Source organism: Hemitrygon akajei, chromosome 4 (assembly GCF_048418815.1).
Source record: "Hemitrygon akajei chromosome 4, sHemAka1.3, whole genome shotgun sequence".
Lineage (NCBI taxonomy): Eukaryota > Metazoa > Chordata > Chondrichthyes > Myliobatiformes > Dasyatidae > Hemitrygon > Hemitrygon akajei.
Window position 1 is genome coordinate 103,578,929 of NC_133127.1, and position 22,655 is coordinate 103,601,583.

Consider the following 22,655-nt stretch of genomic DNA (forward strand, 5'->3'; position numbering starts at 1 on the left):
TCCTTAATAAATTTTAGAAAATCATCATCCGATAATAAAGTCGAGTCAAACCGCCAGTGTTTATTCCTCTGAGGGAGACCAGGAAAATTTAAAGACAGAGTAATTGGGGCATGGTCAGAAATCAGTATACTCTGATAGTCACAAGAATAGACAAATGGAATGAGTTGATTATCGAGTAAGAAGTAGTCAATTCTAGTAAAGGTATGGTGGACATGTGAAAAAAAGGAATAATCTCTCTCAGTAGGATGAAGGAAACGTCATATATCAGAGATACCATAATTAGAGAGAAACGATTGAATAGCTAAGGCAGATTTAGTAGGTGGTCTAGTAACAGAGGTCGATCGATCCAAATTAGGATCTAACCAACAATTGAAATCATCACCCAGTATAAGAGAGTATGAGTTTAAGTCTGGTAGTGAGGAGAAAAAACATTCAAAAAAATTAACATCATCAAAATTGGGGGCATACAGGTTTGCTAGTACAACTTTAGTATTATATAATTTACCAGAAACAATAATAAAATGGCCATTTGTATCAGATATCTTATGATGGAGTTCAAAAGGAATATTTGAGTTAATAAGGATGGAGACCCCCTTAGCTTTGGCGGCAAAGGATGAATGAAAATGCTGACCCGCCCACTTTGACAGAAGCCGGGAGTTATCAAAACAACGAATATGAGTTTCTTGAAGGAAAGCAATGTTAGTTTTGAGTTGTTTAATATGTGAGACCTTCCTTCTTTTAACAGGGTGATTCAATCCCTTTACATTCCAGCTCACAAATTTAAGTGTGTTAACCATTATCAATTGTTAGTACGTAGAAGGCAGCAGGCATATAAAAAGTCAAGCAGTACAATAACAGTCTGGGAGCAAAAATGTAAACATAGATTCGTAGAATCAAAACAGAAACATGTCCTGAATAACAAAGGAAAGCAAAGGAAACAGTGAGTAGTGTTGGAACTGGAGAATCCGCCCCACCCTTGCAACCCAGAACTAGACGGCTACCAAAAAAAGCAGCTAGCTCTACCAAAAAAATTAACCCAAATATGACTTCCAGTTCTGTGTCATTAACAACAGTTCCATCTAAATACTATAGCAAATGATAACTAGTTTATGCACTAGAAAACATCATTACAAATAGGAACAACTTCAACAGAAGTATAAGACTTAATACAAAGAAAATCAAAAGAAAACCAAAACTAACCTACCCGCGAAAAGTTATAGAAGATTAAAAGAGAAAAAAAAAGGGGAGAGAGAAAAGGGGGAAATTGTAGATTCGAAGAGAGTACTTATCAACCATTTACAGGAAAAAAAAGGGGAGCAAAACTTAAACTATGAATCAACCAACAGGGAGGGCCTTCAATAAAAACTCCAAACCTCCAAAACAAGTTAAAAAAGTTATACAAGAATAAAATGGATTACCCAAGTACAATCTAAACGTCCGCAGGGAAACATTAAACTCGGATTATCTATTTAGAAAAAACGCACCAAGTCCAGGGAGAGATTGTCTACAGCCCTTAGAATTTCAATAAATAATGTCTGAGTTATTCAAGAAAGGTCTGAGTCCGGAAAAAATAGCTTTACTACGAGAGGTACTTATCCACCATTTTAGAAGGTCAGACCAGGATCCTAAGGAGACGTGCTGGCCGGAAGACTTCCAACAAATGCCTCGGCATCCTTCACAGATTTAAACCACTTATATTCTCCAGTAGTAAGCGTAATTCATAGATCAGCTGGATTCCGAAGAGAGGGTCTAAAACCACGATCAAAAAGCACTTTCATTACCCCTTTAAACTCAGCACGCATCTTCAGAACCTGGGGGGCAAAATCCTCCACAAAACGAATGACTGTATTTTGAAAAGCAAAAGTACCTCTACGGCATGCCTCCATAATCAAACGGTTTTTCACCTGGTATTGATGAAAGCACAAAATTACCGGCCGTGGGCGGGAACCCAGAATTGCACGGGGAACGTAGATCCTGTGAGCTCTTTCAAGCTCAGGTGGAGTCGGGAGAAATTCCTTCCCAAAAATCTCACAGAGAAAATCAGAAAAAAATTTCACGGGAGAGCCCTGTTTGGTGGCCTCTGGCAAACCAAGAATTCGTAGATTGCAACGTCTGCTACGGTTTTCAAGATCCGCCATTTTGGAAAAAAGTTTACAATTCTTTTCCTCTAGGCTGGCACACAAAGTCTCGAGATAGAGAACACGGCGTTTTAAATCTTCAGAGGTTGAGTCGATGCGAGATAGATGTTCAACATGTTCGTCCACTCTAGCATTGATCCGATCCAATTTGGAATCCAGCTGGTTGAAATGGGTTCTAATTTCCTTTAAAATATCTTGTCGATGTTGTTCCAACGCTGCGAGAATATCAACCGGCAAGTTCGTAGAAGTTTCCTTTTTCCCGGTTTTAGCACTTTTGTTAGACATTATAAGGTAGATGTGTTCGCAGGCAAGTAAAAGAAACCCAATAAAATACCTAACTAAGGTTTAAGAATGGAGACATATAGTGCAAAGATAGGTGAATTGACGGAGCAAAAGTTCGAAGCAGCTAAACAGTCGCCATCTTACCGGAAGTCCCCTGTTTACCATTTTATCTACTTTGTCAAAGGGCATCGATTAACAAGAAACCAGAAACCTTGCTGATTTTTACTTGAGCCTCTCTAGTGAAAGCATCTGCTCTCAATCGTACTTTAGCCCACTCTCACAATAACTATCCAAAACAGCTGTTCAACTTGACCACGTCGAGTAACGTAACTGGGAGAAATGTACATAATTCACAACCACCAACATTGAGTTAGGGTTTTGCTTTAAAAGGCTGATCTGACATGATGACATTATTACCTAAAAGGTTTTTAATATGTTTTTGTTGTGTAGGGGATAGTAGGGGATTTAAGGGTTCTGGGAAAATGGCAGGTAGGTGGAGATGAGTCCATAGCCAGATCAGCCATGATCTTATTGAATGGTGGAGCAGGCTCGACGGGCCGCATGGCCAACTCCTGCTCCTATTTCTTATGTTCTTATGTGTAGGTTTTGGAATTCAATAAAATGTGTTACCGGTTCATTAAACATAAAACGCCTCACCTCATTTTATTGGCAAAAACCTACAACCCTACTTATTTATTATTGGCATAGTATGTGGCAATTCAGCCAATCAGATTTTTACAGTTGAAACTGATCATGAAAACCATCAATTTAAAAGCATGCCTACATTCTTTATGTAAAAATGTTCCTTAGATATCTAATGACCCCACTCTTCCACCTGGTTACCCTCTTATTCTTAATAAATTGTACTTATAAAACAAAGCCAGCTGGTGGCATAGTGGCATCAGTGCTGGACTTCAGAACGAGAAGTCTGAAGTTGCACGCTCTCCATCCATGCCTGGGTTGAGTGTCGAGCTAGCAACTCGACCTCGTAAAAAAAACCTGAAGAGGGATGGGCTCCACCAGGTTTCAGCTGTCCAAGACATGCCATACGATGAACAATTACCAAAAAGCTTGTTATGACAGCGCCCAGGAGTTAAGGGCGCGCGGCGCGCGCACACACACACACACACACACACACACACACACACACACACACACACACACACACACACACACACACACACACACACACACACACACACACACACACACACACACACACACACACACACACACTTATAAAACAGCTTGTGATGTTCCATAGTATTTCCTACCTAAGATATTTACTTCAACCTCTATCCCATCCAGATCCCTTTATTAAACACCCCTCTACACTTCCTATACATCTGCGTTCAGTACTATGTACTCACTCACTGCAAACATCCTTTTCATTCTTCATCAAAACCTTGATTTTCCTTGACATGCACAGTTTCTTGAATATCCCATCCTTATCCTTCACACTGATCCTGAACTCTCACTACTTCACTTTTAAATGACTCTAACTTCAGGTATAAATTTACCAGTAAGTAGTCATTTGTGCTTTAAGAAGCACTTGGATAAGTACATAGAAGGATGGAGCTTAAAACAACATGGGCCAAACTGAGAAGATTAGGACTAGCAGGAGGACAGCATGGACCGCTGGGGCCAAAGGGCCTGTATCCAAACTGTATTGCTCTGTTACTCTGTGACTCCAGGAAATGGTGAGAACTGAGGGTGCGAACCAATCCTCAGAGAGGGATCAGAAGTGGAAAGAGTGAGAAATTTCAAGTTCCTGAATGTCATTATCTCTGAGGACCCAACATATCCAAGCAACTACAGGAAGGGAAGACATCTTCAAGAAGTACTGCCTCAGAAAGGTGGTGTCCATTACTGAGGACCTTCATCAGCCAGGGCATGCCCTCTTCTCATTGTTAATGTCGGGAAGGAGATACAGAAGCCTGAAGGCACATAATCAGTGATTCAGGAACAGCTTCTTCCCCTCTGCCATCCGATTCCTAAACAGACATTGAACCCATGACGACTCCCTCACTTCTTTATTATTTCTGTTTTTGCACTATTTTTAATTTAACTATTTAATATGCATATGTATGCTTACTGTAATTGATTTACTTTTTTCCTATATTGTCATGTATTGCATTGTACCGCTGCTGATAAGTTAACAAATTTGACTACACATCCAGGTGATATTAAACCTGATTCTGAATGGTCATTGGAAGTGGAAGTTCATACTTGGCAGCTCCTGTTTGATCTTCCCCAAAGTCACGCACTTAATTCATATCCATTTCTGTAATTACTTTGAAACTTATGGAGTTATGGTCACTCCCTCCAAAGGGCTCACCTGCTGACACCCTCGCTCATTGCTGGGCCATGTGTTGGCATAGAAGCTCTTCCTGATGCACTTTTAAAGTTCCACCCTATTTTTGTTGTTTCATACTAAGGTGATCCTAGTTAACATTGGGGAGGTTGAAATCTTTTACTACCACAATTCCTTTCCTCTCTGTCATTTGTCTATATATCTGCTCTTCTATCTCTTCCTGACTGTCAAAAGGCCAGGAGTTGTAAAAAGTCAAAGTTAACAATCTCTTCTTTATTTCTAAGATCTATATTAGATTGGCCCTGTTTGAAGTATATTTTAAAACATCCTACCTTATTACCACTGCAATGGCCTCCTTGGTCATCAATACAATGGCTCCTCCACTTTTGCATTCTCATCCCATCATGCCTGAAACTTCTATACGCTGCCAGTCCTACCCACGTCTCAGGTAGGGTGGAGGGCAGAATTCTGAATGGAGCAATATACATAATTCTAAATATAACTCTAAAATATATTAAATTAGAATATAATTCTAATTCTAAAATAAGGTAGTAAACTGTGAGCACCAGGAGTATGTGTGCATTGTTCATTAAAAGTGGAAGGGCCACTTTGAAGTATTTATAAAAACCATACAAGATACTGGGCTTTATAAAGTGAGACAAAGAGTAGAGGAATGGAATCAATGTCATTTTTTAATAAAATAATGGTTTGGCCACAACTGGAGTATTGTGCCCAATTCCAGCTGACACACTTCAGGAATGAAAATGCTTTAGAGAGATTTCAGATGAACTTTACTAAAAGGAAACTGGGATAAGATTTTTTTCATTATACGTATGGACTAGAGAAGTTCAGGCTGTTTTCCACGGAACAGAGAAGGTTGTGAGACAAAACAATCTAATTAAAGTATTTAAGATAACAAAGAGCAGCAATATAATCATTCCATAGGTCAAGCTATCAGGAACAAAGGGACAGAGAATAAGGGTTGAGCAGAACCTTGAGTGGCTAGAGTCTTGAATGTACAACCACAGGTAGCAGTCAAAGCATAAATATCTAAAGGTAAAGAAGTGGAGAAATGTTACCAGTTGTACTTTTCATTAAGGAAGTACAGGCTTAATAGGTCAAATAATCCCCTTCCAGGCTGTGATCATTTTATTCATCTGGGAGTCCATAGGTATGTACAGTATCCGACCCAGAATGTAATATTGCAGATGCAGAAAACCTGACATGATTAGTTGGGCTGATGTTTCTGTTTTGATGGATATATCTTGATAGAAAACATATAAATAATATCAAATAAATAAAGTAGATACTTTTCATAGGCCAGCAAGTGCACTATGGGCGGATGATAGATTCTAAAGGCCTTCTGGGGGTGGTGTTAGAATAGTAATGCACATATTATTGTTGATATCCAAAATATGCTCATCAGATTCTCTATTTTAAAACATATCTCTTCTTGTTACTCTTTTTCCAGATTGTGATGATATCATGCAAAAACATGCAAAGGGCCATGAAGATGGCTTGTTTAAGATAAAACCCACTGGATGCCCTGACATTCTGACAGTTTACTGTGATCAGAGCACTGGTGTTGGTGGTTGGATGTTGGTTCAGCAGCGAATGGATGAATCAGAAAATTTCAACCGGTCCTGGGATGAGTACAGAAGGGGATTTGGTAGCCTTGATGATCAAGGTGAAGGCAATATCTGGCTAGGGAATGACATCCTTCACATCCTCACACAAAAGGAAACTTTCCTTCGTATCGAGCTGGAGGACTGGTCTGGAAATAAGAAGTATGCCGAGTATATTGCAAATATAAGCTCTGAATCAGAAAACTACATGTTGAATATAACCAGTTATACTGGGGATGCTGGGGATGCATTAATAACAGGGTTAGCAGTGGATGGGGCATATATTTCCCATGTAAACATGAAATTCAGTACTTTTGACCGAGATAATGATAAATGGGAGGAGAATTGTGCCCAGTTTTATGGAGGAGGTTGGTGGTATAATAATTGTCAGGCAGCCAATCTAAATGGGATCTATTACCATGGAGGACCATATGATCCTCGTGATAACGTGCCCTATGAGATAGAGAATGGAGTAGTCTGGGCCCCTTTTAAGGGTATTGACTATTCTCTTAAAGTGGTGAAGATGAAAATTCGACCAAATACTTCAGTTTAGACAGGGAGCTTCTGTCCTTGTGGGTTAAATGTTATCACAAAAACAGTATGTTTGTCCTGACTTCAGCAAAAATCTACCTCTGTGGATAAATTCCTTTTGTAATGCCTCAACACTTGAACATAAGATTTCCAAAGCGATGAACAAATAGGTGATTATAATATTTCAGTTAATAATAAACCAGGAACAAAAAACTTGCTCATAGATTCAATTTTTATTCAAATATAGTCAAGAATATGTAACTAAAAGGGATAGTAGGCATTCTGCATGTACTATTTTGTATTATGTACGAAAGGCTGACAAAACCTCCGATTTAATCCATGCTCCCTATATGTGCTTAGTTGATTCATCTATGGAAACATAACCATCAATCTTGATTTTTTTTTAAGAGAAATGCTACCTTTTTTCCGTTGACAGCTACCAGCCGACTTCACCCAGTACCCAGGACAAAGACAGTGAACGGCAGAACTCTGAGCACTGTTGATAATCTGGGGGTCTAGCTGTACAGAACCTACCTGCTGTAGTTCCCTAAAAATGGTGACACAAGTAGTCTGGGTAGAGAAGAAGGCATGTACGGGCCTTTATGAGTTGTGGAACTGGGTACTGAAGTTGCAGCATCATGTTACAGCTCTACAAGTTGTACTTGGAGTATTGAGTGTAGCTCTGGAAGGATGAGATTAACATTAGAGAAGTTGCAGAAAAGATTCACAAGGGTCGAAGCAAGAGGCTAAGAGTGAAGGACTAAAGACATCTCGGAGAGAAACCATTTTTGTTTACTGATCGGGGAAAAGAGGCTAGACTGCGCAGGTGCTTGACATAGCGTGCCAAAGGTTTGAAAAAAGACCGCCATATACAGCGGACAAGATCGGAGTGGACTGAGTCAGAGTGGGACGGCTTTGGCTCAACAGGCTTCGGTGTGAACAGGCAGACACGAGCGTAGGTTCTGGTAAGATTTGTTTTGTTCGTTTAGAGTAGAGAGAATGCCAGGCAGGATATTGGAATGCTCCTTTTGCAGGATGTGGGAAGTCAGGGAGACCTCTGGTGTCCCTGACAACGATACCTGCAAGAAATGCATCCACCTGCAGCTCCTAACAAACCGCGTTAGGGAACTGGTGCAGGAGCTGGATGACCTCCGGATCATTCGGGAGAATGAGAAGTTTATAGATAGTAGTTTCAGGGAGGTAGTTACGCCAAAGGAGCAGCACCCAGGTAATTGGGTTACCGTCAGGTGAGCGAAGGGGAAAGGGCAGGCAGAGCAGGGATCCCCTGTGGCCATTCCCCTCAACAACAGGTATACCGATTTGGATACTGTTGGGGGGGGGATGACTTACCTGGGACAAGCTGTGGCAGCCGGATCTCTGGCACTGAGTCTGGTTCTGCAGTGCAGAAGGGAGGGGGGAAGAAGAGGAGAGCGGTAGTGATAGAGGACTCGATAGTTAGAGGTACAGACAGGAGGTTCTATGGTTGTAATAGAGACTCCCGGATGGTTTGTTGCCTCCCGGGTGCCAGGGTCAGGGATGTCTCTGATCACGTGCACAGCATTCTGAAATGGGAGGGTGAGCAGCCAGATGTCATGGTACATGATGATGTAGGAAGAAAGAGTGAGGAGGTCCTGAAGAGCGAGTACAGGGAGCTTGGTAGGAAGTTAAAAAGCAGGACTTCGGGGTGGTAATCTCAGGATTGCTTCCTCTGCCACGTGCCAGTGAGGGTAAGAATAGGATGCTCTGAAGGATGAACACGTGGCTGAGGAACTGGTGTAGGGGGCAGGGTTTCAGATTTCAGGATCATTGGGACCTCTTCTGGGGCAGGTGGGACCTGTTCAAGAGAGACGCTTTACACCTGAACTGCAGGGGGACCAATATAGAACCATAGAACCATAGAACATTACAGCACAGAAACAGGCCTTTTGGCCCTTCTTGGCTGTGCCGAACCATTTTCTGCCTAGTCCCACTGACCTGCACCCAGCCCATATCCCTCCATACCCCTCTCATCCAGGTTTTTCCAAGTTGTCCAAGTTTTTCTTAAATGTTAAAAGTGAGCCCACATTTACTACTTCATCTGGCAGCTCATTCCACACTCCCACCACTCTCTGTGTGAAGAAGGCCCCTTTGCAGGGAGGTTTGTTAGCGCTATGGGGGGGTGTGATTTAAACTAGATTTGCAGGGGGTTGGGAACCAGAGTGCCAGAGCAAATAGTGGGAGGGGGGTGAAAATAAATTATGTTAAAGGTTCATGCGAAGTCACAAATAGAAGGGTTGTGTGTGGTGGTAATAATCTTCTGAGGTGTGTCTATTTCAATGCGAGGAGTATTGTGGGGAAGGCTGACAAGCTGAGGGCCTGGATTGACATGTGGAATTATGACATTGTAGCCATTAGTGAAACTTGGCTACAGGAGGGGCAGGACTGGCAGCGATGTTTCAGACGTGATAGAGGCAGATGGATGAAAAGTGGGGGGGGGAGTGGGGGCTTGGCATTGTTAGTCAGGGAAAATGTTACAGCAGTGCACAGGCAGGACAGATTAGAGGGCTTGTCTACCAAGGCCATATGGGTGAAGCTGAGAAACAGGAAAGGTATGAGCACATTAATAGTGTTGTATTATAGTCAGTGAGAATTAGAGTAGCAAATCTGCAGAGAGATAGCAGACGACTGCAGGAAGCATAAAGTTGTGATAGTAGGGGATTTTAATTTTCCGCATATTGATTGGGACTCCCATACTATTAAAGGTCCAGATGGGTTAGAGTTTGTAAAATATGTTCAGGAAAGTTTTCTAAATCAATATATAGAGGTACCGACTAGAGAGGATGCAATATTAGATCTCATATTAGGAAATGAGTTAGGACAGGTGTCGGAACTGTGTGTAGGGGAACACTTTGGTTCCAGTGATCATAACACCATTAGTTTCAACTTGATCATGGATAAAGATAGATCTGGTCCTCGGATTGAAGTTCTAAACTGGAAGAAGGCCAAATTTGAAGAAATGAGAAAGGATCTAAAAAGTGTGGATTGGGATAGGTTGTTCTCTGGCAAGGATGTCATTGGTAAGTGGGAGGCCTTCAAAGGAGAAATTTTGAGAGTGCAGAGTTTGTATGTTCCTGTCAGGATTAAAGGCAAAGTGAATAAGAATAAGGAACCTTGGTTCTGTAGGGATAATGGAACTCTGATAAAGAAGAAGAGAGAGATGGATTACATATAGGAAACAGGGAGCAAATAAGGTACTTGAGGAGTATAAAAAGTGCAAAAAAATACTTAAGAAAGAAATCAGGAGGCTAAAAGAAGACATGAGGTAGCTTTGGCAGTCAAGGTGAAGGATAATCCAAAGAGCTTCTACAGGTATATTAAGAGCAAAAGGATAGTAAGGGATAAAATTGGTCCTCTTGAAGATCAGAGTGATTGGCTATGTATGGAACCAAAAGAAATGGGGGAGATCTTAAATGGGTTTTTTGCATCTGTATTTACTAAGGAAACTGGCATGGACTCAACGGAAATAAGGCAAACAAGTAGTGAGGACATGGAACCTATACAGATTGAAGAGGAGGAGGTGCTTGCTATCTTGAGGCAAATCAGAGTAGATAAATCCCCAGGACCTGACAGGATATTCCCTCAGACCTTGAAGGAGTCTCATTTTAAAATTGCAGGGGCCCCTGGCAGATATATTTAAAATGTTGGTATCTTTGGGTGAGGTGCCAGAGGATTGGAGGATATCATGTTGTTCCGTTGTTTAAGAAAGGCTCAAAAAGCAGTCCAGGAAATTATAGGCCGTTAAGTTTGATGTCGGTAGTAGGTAAATTATTGGAAGGAGTACTAAGAGATAGGATCTACAAGTATTTAGATAGACAGGGATTTATTAGGGAGAGTCAACATGGCTTTGTGCGTAGAAGGTCATGTTTAACAAATCTGTTAGAGTTTTTTGAGGAGGTTGCAGGGAAAGTGGATGAAGGGAAGGAAGTGGATGTTGTCTACATGGACTTCAGTAAGGCCTTTGACAAGGTCCCGCATGGGAGGTTAGTTAGTAAGATTCATTCGCTAGGTATACATGGAGAGGTAGTAAATTGGATTAGACATTGGCTCAATGGAAGAAGCCAGAGAGTGGTAGTGGAGGATTGCTACTCTGAGTGGAGGCCTGTGACTAACGGTGTGCCACAGGGATCAATGCTGGGTCCATTGTTATTTGTCATCTATATCAATGATCTGGATGATAATGTGGTAAATTGGATCAGCAAGTTTGCTGATGATACAAAGATTGGAGGTGTAGTGGACAGTGAGGAAGGTTTTCAAAGCTTGTGGAGGGATTTGGACCAGCTGGAAAAATGGCAGATGGAGTTTAATACAGACAAATGTGAGGTATTGCACTTTGGAAGGACAAACCAAGGTAAAACATATGAGGTAAATGGTAGGGCACTGAGGAGTGCAGTAGAAAAGAGGGATCTGGGAATACAGATACAAAATTCCCTAAAAGTGGCGTCACGGATAGATAGGGTAGTAAAGAGAGCTTTTGGTACATTGGCCTTTATAAATCAAAGTATTCAGGATAAGAGCAAACACGAGGAAATCTGCAGATGCTGGAAATTCAAACAACACACACAAAATGCTGGTGGAACACAGCAGGCCAGGCAGCATCTATAAGGAGAAGCGCTGTCGACGTTTCGGGCCGAGACCCTTCGTCAGGACTAACCGAAAGGAAAGATAGTAAGAGATTTGAAAGTAGTGGGGGGAGGGGGAAATGCGAAATGATAGGAGAAGACCGGAGGGGGTGGGATGAAGCTAAGAGCTGGAAAGGTGATTGGCGAAAGTGATACAGAGCTGGAGAAGGGAAAGGATCATGGGACAGGAGGCCTCGGGAGAAAGGGTGGTGGGGGGGAACACCAGAGGGAGATGGAGAACAGGCAAACAACCAAGGTAGAACATACGAGGTAAATGGTAGGGCACTGAGGAGTGCAGTAGAACAGAGGGATCTAGGAATACAGATACAAAATTCCCTAAAAGTGGTGTCACAGGTAGACAGGGTCGTAAAGAGAGCTTTTGGTATATTGGCCTTTATAAATCAAAGTATTGAGTATAAGAGTTGGAATGTTAAGGTGAGATTGTATAAGGCATTGGTGAGGCCGATTTAGAGTATTGTGTGCAGTTTAGGTCACCAAATTACAGGAAGGATATTAATAAGGTTGAAAGAGTGCAGAGAAGGTTTACAAGGATGTTGCTGGGACTTGAGAAACTAAGTTACAGAGAAAGGTTGAATAGCTTCGGACTTTGTTCCCTGGAGTGTAGAAGAATGAGGGGAGATTTGATAGCGGTATATAAAATTATGATGGGTATAGATAGAATGAATGCAAGCAGGCTTTTTCCACTGAGGCCAGGGGAGAAAAAAACCAGAGGACGGGAGTTAAGGGTGAAAGGGGAGAAGTTTAAAGGGAACATTAGGGGAGGCTTCTTCACATAGAGAGTGGTGGGAGTGTGGAATGAGTTGCCAGTTGAAGTGGTAAGTGCGGGCTCACTTATAACATTTAAGAAAAACTTGGACAGGTACATGAATGAGAGGTGTATGGAGGGATATGGTCCAGGTGCAGGTCAGTAGGACTACGCAGAAAAATGGTTCAGCACAACCAAGAAGGGCCAAAAGGCCTGTTTCTGTGCTGTAATACTCTATGGTTCTATGGATGTTGCCAGGACTAAGGGGCTTGAGTTATTAGATGAGACAGCATTGGTTAGAATCAGGTTTCGTATCATTGTCATATGTGGTGTAATATGTTAACTTTGTGGCAGCAGTACAATGCAATATGTAATAATAGAGAAAAAGAACTGGATAACAATAAGTATATACGTGTATATGAACTAATCAAATTATAATAAGTATTGCAAAAACAGAAATAAAAAGGTAAGTGGTAAGGTAGTGCTCATGGGTTCAATACCTATTCAGAAATTGGATGGCAGAGGGGAAGAAGCTGTTCTTGAATCACTGAGTGTGTGCCTTCAGGCTTCTGTACCTCCTACCTGATGGTAACAATGAGAAGAGGGTGTGTCCTGGGTGGTGGGGGTCCTTGATGATGGACACCGCATTTCTGAGACACTGCTCCTTGAAGATGTCTTGCATGCAATGGAGGTTATTATCTATAATGGAGTTGACTAATTTTACAACTTCCTGCACCTTACTTCGATCCTGTGCAGTAGCCCATCCCCCATTCCCCATACCAGATGGACAGAATGCTCTCCATGCTACATCTATGGAGTTTTTGAGTGCTTTGGGTGACAAACCAAATCTCCTCAAACTCCTAATGAAAAATAGCCACAGTCTTGACTCCTTTATAGCTGCATCAATACATTGAGACCAGGTTGGGTCCTCAGAGACACTAATACCCAGGAACTGCAGACTGCTCACTCTCTCCACTTCTGACCTCTCTATGAGGATTGGTTTTTGTTAAGACCATAAGACATAGGAGCAGAATTAGGCCATTTACCCTATTGAGTCTACTCGGCCATTCAATCATAGCTAATCCATTTTTTTTCTCTGCCTCAGCCCCAGTCCCAGCCTTCTCCCTGTAACCTTTGATGGCCAATCAAGAACGTATCAATCTCTGCTTTAAGTACACCCAATGACCTGACCTGGCCTCCACAGCTGCCTGTGGTAACAAATTCCACAAGTTCATCACCCTCTGGCTAAAGAAGTTTCACCACATCTCTTTTTTTGAATGGACATCCTTCTATCCTGAGATTGTGCTCTCTTGTCTGAGACTCCCCACCATGGGAAACATGCTTTCTACATCTACTCTGTCCAGGCCTTTCAATATTTGAAAGGTTTCAATGAGATCCTCCCTCAACCTTCTAAATTCCAGCAAATACAGGACCAGAGTGCATCAGACGTTCCTTGTACAGTAACCCCTTTCATTCCCAGAATCATCCCTGTGAACCTCCTCTGGACCCTCTCCAAAGCTAGCACATTGTTTCTGAGAAAAGGATCCCAAAACTGTTCACAAGACTTAAGGTGAGGCCTCACCAGTGCTTTATAGAATCTCAGCATCACATCCCCGCTCTTATATTCTAGACCTCTTGAAATGAATGCTAACACTGCATTTGCCAATCTCACCACTGACTCAAACTGCAAGTTAACCTTTAGGGTATTCTGCACATGGACTCTCAAATTCCTTTTCACCTCAGCTTTTTTGATTTTCTCCCCTCATTTAGAAACTAGTCCACACATTTATTTCTACTACCAAAGTTCATGACCATGCATTTTCCAACATTGTGTACAATGTACTGTGTATGTTAATCAAAATGGCTTCTTTGTTCTGTTAAGAGTAGGAATGCTTCTTTGTATGATAAGTGCTTTCCCTCGCAGTTGCTTAGCTTTAGACTTGCTGATATCGGGATTGTATTCATTGGTTGACCAATGGGGAATGTTATTTTGTCTTGTGAGGTTGGGAGCTTGGGGGTTTTGCGGTCTTTTGAGGGGAGGCGGGAAGGAGACGTCGAGGAAGGTGGACGTGCGCTGCACTGCTCGGTCGACCACCCAGATGGTCCCAGGTGCGAGGACGTGGAGGTCGGAGGAAAGTGACGAGGGGTCGAATGGTTCGATGGTTGAGCTCCAACAATGTGCACTAAACTGACTGAACTTTGATAAGTTGGCGCCTTTTACTTTATTTTCTTTTCCTTCAGATATATATTGTATTGCATAATACTCTTTTAGTTTTAGTAAGATCTTTAAAGTGTTTTCCATAACAGTATCTGGTGTGAGTTTGATATGGTGTGTGTGCGCGTGGCATAGACTTGATTCTCACAGCACCTGCGTGTACGGGAGGTGGGGTGGTGAGTGGCTGGATCTCCTTTTCCCCTAGACATATACCAGCCTGTTGGGTAAGTGTTACATTTGTGGGGTGCTCGTCCCGGATTGGATTGTCAGGGGTTGTGGAATCACGCAGGCAGCAGAGCGGAGATGGACAGAGATAAGATTGTTAACTGGTGCAAGTTGGAAGATGTACCGGTGCAGTAATGCCTGTGTAGTGAGCGGAGTGGATTTTCGAGTTTCGGGAGACGCGTTAGTGCGGGGCTTAAGTTTGGTAAAAGTTATTGGGCAGGTAGAATTGGTAGCTAGACGGTGTGGTAAAGAGGTGAAGTCTAGTTGGGTGTTGGTTCGTACGAGTGCTGACGTCAGGACGTTGGAACTGCCGGCGACGGCGAACTGCCGGAGGCGGGGCCGTGGGGGCTCCACACATCCACACATCCACACTCTCTCCGAGGGTGAGGATGAGGAGACACCGGAGGAGGAGCTAGAGCTAGAGGTGGACCCCAGAGAGGTGCCCAGCACTAGTAAAGGGAGGAGGGAGGAGGGAGTCATGACTAGGCTCCGCTCCCCAGGTAGGGTGGAGGCCTCTGAGCTGGCAGCTGCACTTAACTCCCTGGAGGGAGTGGCCGAGAGGCCACGGCTGAAGCTGGGGGTGTTCTCCGGAGCCAAGCCTACTCCGGACGGGGAGGTGGACTATGAGACCTGGATCGAGCATACGTTTCTGATGTTAAAGGAGTGGCCAGGCTCGGAGGAGGAGAAGAGGCAGCAATTGGTGTGAAGTTTGAGGGATTTAGCAGCCAAAACAGTTCGGGAGTTGAAAGCTGAAAAGTCTGGGGCCTCAGTGGAGGAATGTATAGAAGTTTTGGAGGGAGCGTTTGGGTTGTCAGGGGAACCCTGGCTGCTTTTAGCAGAGTTCCAACGCCTGGAACAACGGAGAGGGGAAAAGCTCTCCAAGTACATATTTAGGATGGAGGGGATGCTCTCGGGGCTGCGGTGCCGGGGGGTAGTGAAGGCACCAGACGTGGCTAGCGTGAGGATGAGTCAGTTATTCAGTGGCTCTCTGGAGGAGGACAAGGTGGCGTGGACTATTAGGCAGGCTTATAGGAAAGGCCCCCCTCCATCGTTCGGGCAACTGATTAGAGAGGTGCGGGAGGAAGAGAGAGCGTTTGGGCGGAAAAGGGGCGCGGGCCACCGGGAGCGATCCTCAGCGATACAGGAAGTGGTGGCTGGGTGGAGGACTGAAAACCCCCAGGGGAGTAGGGACCCCCCTCTGGAGGGGAGGGACAGGGGAGGTACCCACTCCCGGGGGCGGCCCGTGCAGTGGGTTGGGAGCGGGAGCCGTCCTGGGAGAGGAGGGGCGGCAGGCAGCGTGTGCTTTAACTGTGGTAAAGAGGGGCATTTCAGGCGGGACTGTGGGTGGCCAAGGGTGTGCTATAGCTGTGGAGAGGAGGGACACTTTCGGTGGGATTGTGAGAGACAAGGAGTCCCGCGGAGGGAAGCCCCCCTGCGACTAAGAAGGGGGAGGTGTCGGGAAACTTAGGAGAGGCTCAGTGAGGGAACGGACTGAAGCCTCTGGAGGAACACGTTCCCAGAGATCAGCCAGGGGACCACCGGGTGCCCACACCTTTATTCCGGATGGGCTGGTAGGACCCCGTGCCAGTGTGTGCCTACGGGTAGAGGGAGTTTACGCAAAAGCCGTTCTTGATACGGGATCGCAGGTGACCTTATTGTACCGGTCGTTCTACAACCAATATCTAAAGCATTTGCCCGTAAGCCCATTTGACGCCCTGCAGATTTGGGGTGTGAGTGAGGGTGATTACCCGTACGATGGGTACCTATCGGTGAGATTGGAGTTCTCGGAGGGCGATGTGGGAGTGTCCGAAGCCACTGAGACGTTGGTGTTGGTGTGTCCGGACCCGGTGGAAACCGGTGGTGCTGCCCTCCTGGTGGGGACTAACTCTCCCGTTGTGCGATGGCTCCTGGGAGCTTGTAAGAAGAAAGGGGGGAACACTTTCTGGAGACTCTCTCCGTGCATCCAGTGTTTCGAGCGGTATTCGAAGGAGGGGTTGCCCCCCAAGGGCTGGACCCGGAGTATAAATGAGGGATGGTGTGGTGTACGCAGGCGAGGCCCAAGGTGATCCGACCCGGGGAGGTAGCACTCGTGACGGGGACCCCCAGATTCCCAGGAGTGCCGACGGGTGAAGCCCTGTTAGTAGACGCCCCGGACGATCTTGAGGGGGAGACACGATTTCCGGCGGGGGCACTGGTGAGGCCTGAAGTGCAGAGACCAGGGGTGGTACATGAGCCGTGAGTGTCAGGAACACCACGGCAAGAGAAATCACCTTTAAGAGGGGAATGCCGCTGGCGCATCTGTTCCCGGTGACGGTAATGTCTAGCGCACCAGTGAGGCCCGCTAAAGGGGAGGGGTTGGAGCATCGAAGGGAGCTGACCGCTGAAGTCTTTAACTTCGGGGATTCTCCTGTGTCGCCGGAGTGGAAACGCAGGCTAGTGGAGAAGATGCTGAAGATGGAAGCTGTTTTTTCTCGGGGCGAGTTTGATGTTGGCTGCTCCAAAAGCACTCGCCACACCATCCGGGTGACGGAGGACACCCCGTTCCGAGAGAGGTCACGGCGACTGGCCCCTGCAGATGTTGAAGAGGTGCAGCAGCACTTGTGCAAGTTGAAGGGAGCTGGGATCATAACTGAGTCCCGAAGCCCCTATGTGTCCCCAATAGTAGTGGCACGGAAGAAGAAGGGGGGGGGGGGTGCACATGTGCGTTGACTACAGGACATTGAATCGGCGAACTGTCCCTGATCAATATACCGTCCCGAGGGTCGAGGACGTGTTGGCCTGCCTGAGTGGAGCGAAGTGGTTCAGTGTGCTGGACTTAAGAAGTGGGTATTACCAGATCCCGATGAGTGAGGGCGATAAAGAGAAGACGGCCTTTATCTGCCCGCTGGGGTTCTTTCAGTTTGAACGAATGCCCCAAGGCATATCGGGGGCCCCAGCCACCTTCCAGAGGCTCATGGAGAGAACTGTGGGGGATATGAATCTGTTGGAGGTGCTGGTGTACCTGGACGATTTGATAGTGTTTGGATCGACTTTGGAGGAACATGAAGAGAGGCTGTTAAAGGTAAGAAGGAGGAAGGAGGAAGGAAGGAAGGGCTTAAGGAGGAAGGGCTGAAGCTTTCCCTGGACAAATGCCAGTTCTGCAAGTCGTCGGTCAGCTACGTTGTCCATATCATTTTGCGAGAGGGAGTGGCTACTGATCCAACCAAAATAGAGGCCGTGACCACCTGGTCGAGACCCCAGAACGTGAACGCTCTGCGCTCATTTTTGGGGTTCTGTGGGTATTACCACCGATTCGTGAAAGGATACGCCAGAATGTGTGACCCGTTGACTCAGCTGTTGTGTGGCTATCCCCCAGTGGGAAAGAAACGGACGGGGAACCAGAGGCAGGACGCTGGAGGATACTGGAACCCGGCGGAACCTTTTGGCTCGAGATGGGATGATCGATGTGAAGAGGCGTTCCAATCCCTGAAGAGGGCACTGACCCAGGCCCCGGTGTTGGCTTTTGCCGATCCCCAGAAGCCGTATGTGCTGCACATGGATGCCAGCCGAGAGGGTCTAGGGGCTGTTCTGTACCAGGAACGGGGCAACACATTGAGACCAGTGGCGTTTGTCAGCCGAAGCTTGTCGCCATCTGAGAGAAACTATCCCACTCACAAGTTGGAGTTCCTGGCGCTGAAGTGGGCGGTGGTGGAAAAGTTGAGCGATTACCTGTATGGAGCCAAGTTTGAGGTGAGAACAGATAACAACCCTCTCACTTATATTCTAACTTCAGCTAAACTGGATGCCACAGGACATCGGTGGCTGGCGGCCTTGTCGGTATATGATTTCAGCCTGAGGTACCGCCCAGGAAGCAGGAATATCGATGCGGATGCTTTGTCACGTCGGGAGCCGGGGGAACAGGAGAAGGACGAGGAGTGGGAGAGTGTCCCTGCCCCTGGAGTGAAGGCTATGTGTCAGTTTGCTATCACCATGAAGGCCGAGGGAAGAGGAAGGCTGGAGCGAGCCGTGGACCATTTGGGGGTTTTTGACGACGCCATACCCCTAGCTTACTGTGACCTGACCTGACCGCACTGCGGACTAAACAGTTGCCGGAACTGAGTCCGGGGGAAATGGCAGCTGCTCAGCAAAATGACCCGGGTCTTGGCACTGTGTGGAGAGCGGTAGAGAAGGGGGATGTGGTGTTGGCTGAGAAGGCGAAACACCGGTCCGTGCCTCTGTTATTGAAGGAGTGGTCTCGGTTAAAGTTAAAGAACCAAATCTTGTACCGGGTAACGGCGCCTCCGGACCAACCCCGCCGTTGGCAACTGGTCCTGCCGGAGAAGTATCGGCAGACTGTACTCCAGGCCTTGCATGATAATTCCGGGCACTTGGGGGTGGAAAAGACCTATGGATTACTCAAAGACCGGTTCTACTGCCCCCGGATGAGGGGGGAGGTTGAAGAATATTGTAAGAAGTGCAGTTGTTGCATCAGGAGGAAGACCCTGCCTGTGTCGGCGGCTCCTCTGTCACACTTGCAGAGTGCGGGACCTCTGGACTTGGTATGTATGAATTTCCTGTCGATTGAACCTGACACCAGCAACACCGCGAATGTCTTAGTCATCACCGATCACTACACTTGCTATGCTCAGGCATTTCCCACTAAGGATCAGAAGGCGACGACAGTGGCGAAGGTGTTATGGGAGAAGTATTTTGTTCATTATGGCCTTCCCAGACAGATCCATAGTGATCGGGGCGGGACTTTGAGAGCCAGCTTATCCATGAATTACTGACTATGTTTGGGGTTGAGAAATCCAGGGCTACCCCTTATCACCCACAGGGAGATGATCCTCAGCCTGAGAGGTTCAACAGGACCCTGTTGGATCTGCTCGGGACGCTGGAGATTGGGCAGAAAAATAAGTGGAGTCGTCATATTGGACAATTGGTTCATTGTTACAATTGTACTCGAAATGATGCTACAGGGTACATTATCTGATGTTCGGGCGGGAAGCGAGGTTGTCCATTGACTTGTGTTTTGGGGCTGAAGTGGGTGAATTACCCGGGAAGCCCTATCTAAAGTATGTGTCTGATATGAGGAGGGAGTTGCAGAGGGCGTATGAGTTGACCGAGGCGGCAGCTACCAAACAAAATCAGAGGAATAAGAGGAGATATGATCAAAAGGTGGTTTGCTCAATTATTGCCGGGCGACCGGGTCCTTTTACGGAAATTGGGACTCCCTGGTAAGCACAAGTTGGCAGATCGATGGGCGGCCGCCCCCTATGTAATAGAAAGCCAGATGCCGAATCTACCAGTTTACCGGGTGAAACCTGAGGATGGGGATGGGCCTGTCAAGGTACTCCATCGGAATCACCTGCTGCCCCTGGGTCAAGCGGTGTGGGTGGACAAGGAGCCAGAGTGGAAGGCTGTGCCTAGTACAAGGACTCTGTGAGGGCACGGAGCGAGGGAAGATCCCGCTGCTGAAGAGCGGAGACGGGTCCTTAACCCGGGAATGGATACCGATTCGGAAGATGACGACTCAGATGAGTGGCCCCTGCTCCCATTCGCTGGCGTTTCAGTACCAGAAGAGGAGGCTCCTGGCCCTTCCCCTACTGAGTTGGGCGAGAGGAGGGAAAAAGGTGTTGATGGTCAGATGGAGAGACAGCCAGCGTTGGGGGGAGAGAGGGTGGAACCCGAACATGAGCCAGAGGGTTCTCAGGTGAGGGGGGAACCCCGTGAGGGAGGGAGTGAGGATCTGACAGGTAGACCTGGGGTGTCCGAGGCAGAGAGTTCGCAGGTGAAGAGGGAACCCAGTGAGGCGGAAGGGTCGGCAGAAGGGGTATGGAGATCTCAGAGGAGTAGGCGCCCCCCCGGAGCAGTTGACATATGTGGTGCCAGGAGAACCGAGTGTGATTTCTACTGCTCTGGGTAGTTATGTCACTGCTTTCTGCACCTGGGTTGGGTTTTGTGTGTTGCAAGAAGCGTTGGGGAACTCTGGTAATGCCATGAGGGCATGACATTTGCTGGTGGGGAGAGAATGTACAATGTCCTGTGTATGTTAATCAAAATGGCTTCTTTGTTCTATTAAGAGTAGGAAAGAGTAGAAGAGTAGTATGATAAGTGTTTTCTCTCGCAGTTGTTTAGCTTTAGACTTGCTGATATGGGGATTGTCTTCATTTGTTGACCAATGGGGAATGTTATTTTGTCTTGTGAGGCTGGGAGCTTGGGGTTTTCGCGGTCTTTTCAGGGGAGTCAGGAAGGAGAAGCTGAAGAAGGTGGACGTGCGCTGCACTGCTCGGTCGACCACCGGGGTGGTCCCAGGTGCGAGGACGTGGAGGTCGGAGGAAAGTAACGAGGGGTCGAATGGTTCGATGGTTGAGCTCCAACGATGTGCACTAAACTGACTGAAGTTGGCGCCTTTTACTTTATTTTCTTTTCTTTCATATATATTGTATTGCATAGTACTCTTTTAGTTTTAGTAAAATCTTTAAAGTGTATTCCGTAATGGTATCTGGTGTGAGTTTGATATGGTGTGTGTGCACGTGGCATAAACTTGATTCTCACAGCACCTGCGTGTACGGGAGGTGGGGTTGGTGTGTGGCTGCATCTCCTTTTCCATATACCAGCCTGTTGGGTAAGTGTTACATTTGTATTTCATTTCCTACTTTCTTGCCCATTCTCTAATCTGTCAAAGTCGTTCTGCAACCTACCTGTTTCCTCAACACCACCTACCTCTCCACCAATCTTCATATCATCTGCAAACTTGGCAACAAGGTCATCTATTGCATCATCTAAATCATTTATATACAGCATAAAAAGAAGTGGTCCCAACGCCGACACCTGCGGAACACCACTAGTCGCTGGCAGCCAACCAGAAAAGGATCTTTTTATTCCCACTCACTGCCTCCTACCAATCAGCCAATACTTTAAAATACTTTAAACTTTCCTGTAATATCATGGGCTCCTAACATGGTTAGCAGCCTCATGTGTGGCACCTTGTCAAAGGCCTTCTGAAAATCCAAATATACAACATCCACTGCATCCCCTTTATCTTTCCTACTTGTAATCTTCTCAAACAATTCCAACCAGTTCATCAGGCAGGATTTTCCCTGAAGGAAACCATGCTGACTTTGTCCTATCTTATCCTGAGTCACCAAGTACTCCATAACCTCATCCTTAACAATTGACTCCAACACCTTCCCAACCACTGAAGTTGGGCTAACAGGTCCACAATTTCCTTTCTGCTGCCTCCTTCCTTTCTTAAAGAGTAGAGTAACATTTGCAATTTTCTAGTCCTCCAGAAACATGCCAGAGTCCAATGATTCTTGTAAAATCAATACTAATGCCTCCACAATCTCTACTGCTACCACTTTCAGAACCCTAGGGTGCAGTTCATCTGTCTAGGTAATTTATATACCCTTAGGTCTTTCAGCTTTTTAAGCACCTTCTCCCTTGTAATAGCAACTGTACTCAACCGTGGATGAACCAGGAGATACGTTGTCTGCTGAAGGCTAGATCTGTGGCACTCTAGTCTGGCAACCCAGGCCTGTACCAGAAAGCCAGGTATAATTTGCAGAGGGCTATTTCAAGGGCAAAGAGACAATTTCTAATGAGGTCGGAAGTGACATCGGATGCACAGCAACTCTGCCAGGTTTGCAAGACATTACTTCCTACAAAGCAAAGCCCAATAGCATGAATGGCAGCGATACTTCACTACACCTTCTATGCCCGCTTTGAAAGGGAGAACACAACTACAGCTGTGAAGATCCCTGCTGCACCTGATGACCCTGTGATCTCTGTTTCAGAGGCCAATGTAGGCTGTCTTTAAAGAGAGTGAACCCTTGCAATGCAGAAGGTCCTGATGGAGTACCCGGTAAGGCTCTGAAAACCTGTGCCAACCAGCTACCGGGAGTATTAAAGAACATTTT

At 45.9% G+C, this 22,655-nt stretch overlaps 1 protein-coding gene across 2 annotated transcripts in view; it reads left to right on the plus strand.

The window, feature by feature from the left end:
• LOC140726577 (fibrinogen alpha chain-like) overlaps window positions 1-22,655 on the plus strand; it is a 55,489-nt gene that overhangs the window by 27,191 nt on the left and 5,643 nt on the right. Inside the window, exon 6 of one of the 2 annotated variants that reach the window (XM_073043143.1) lies at window positions 6,206-6,521. In XM_073043143.1, the coding sequence (XP_072899244.1) occupies window positions 6,206-6,521 (316 nt within the window). Of the gene's footprint in view, window positions 1-6,205; window positions 7,088-22,655 lie in introns of those variants that run through there. The other variant, XM_073043142.1, reaches the window with a different exon arrangement.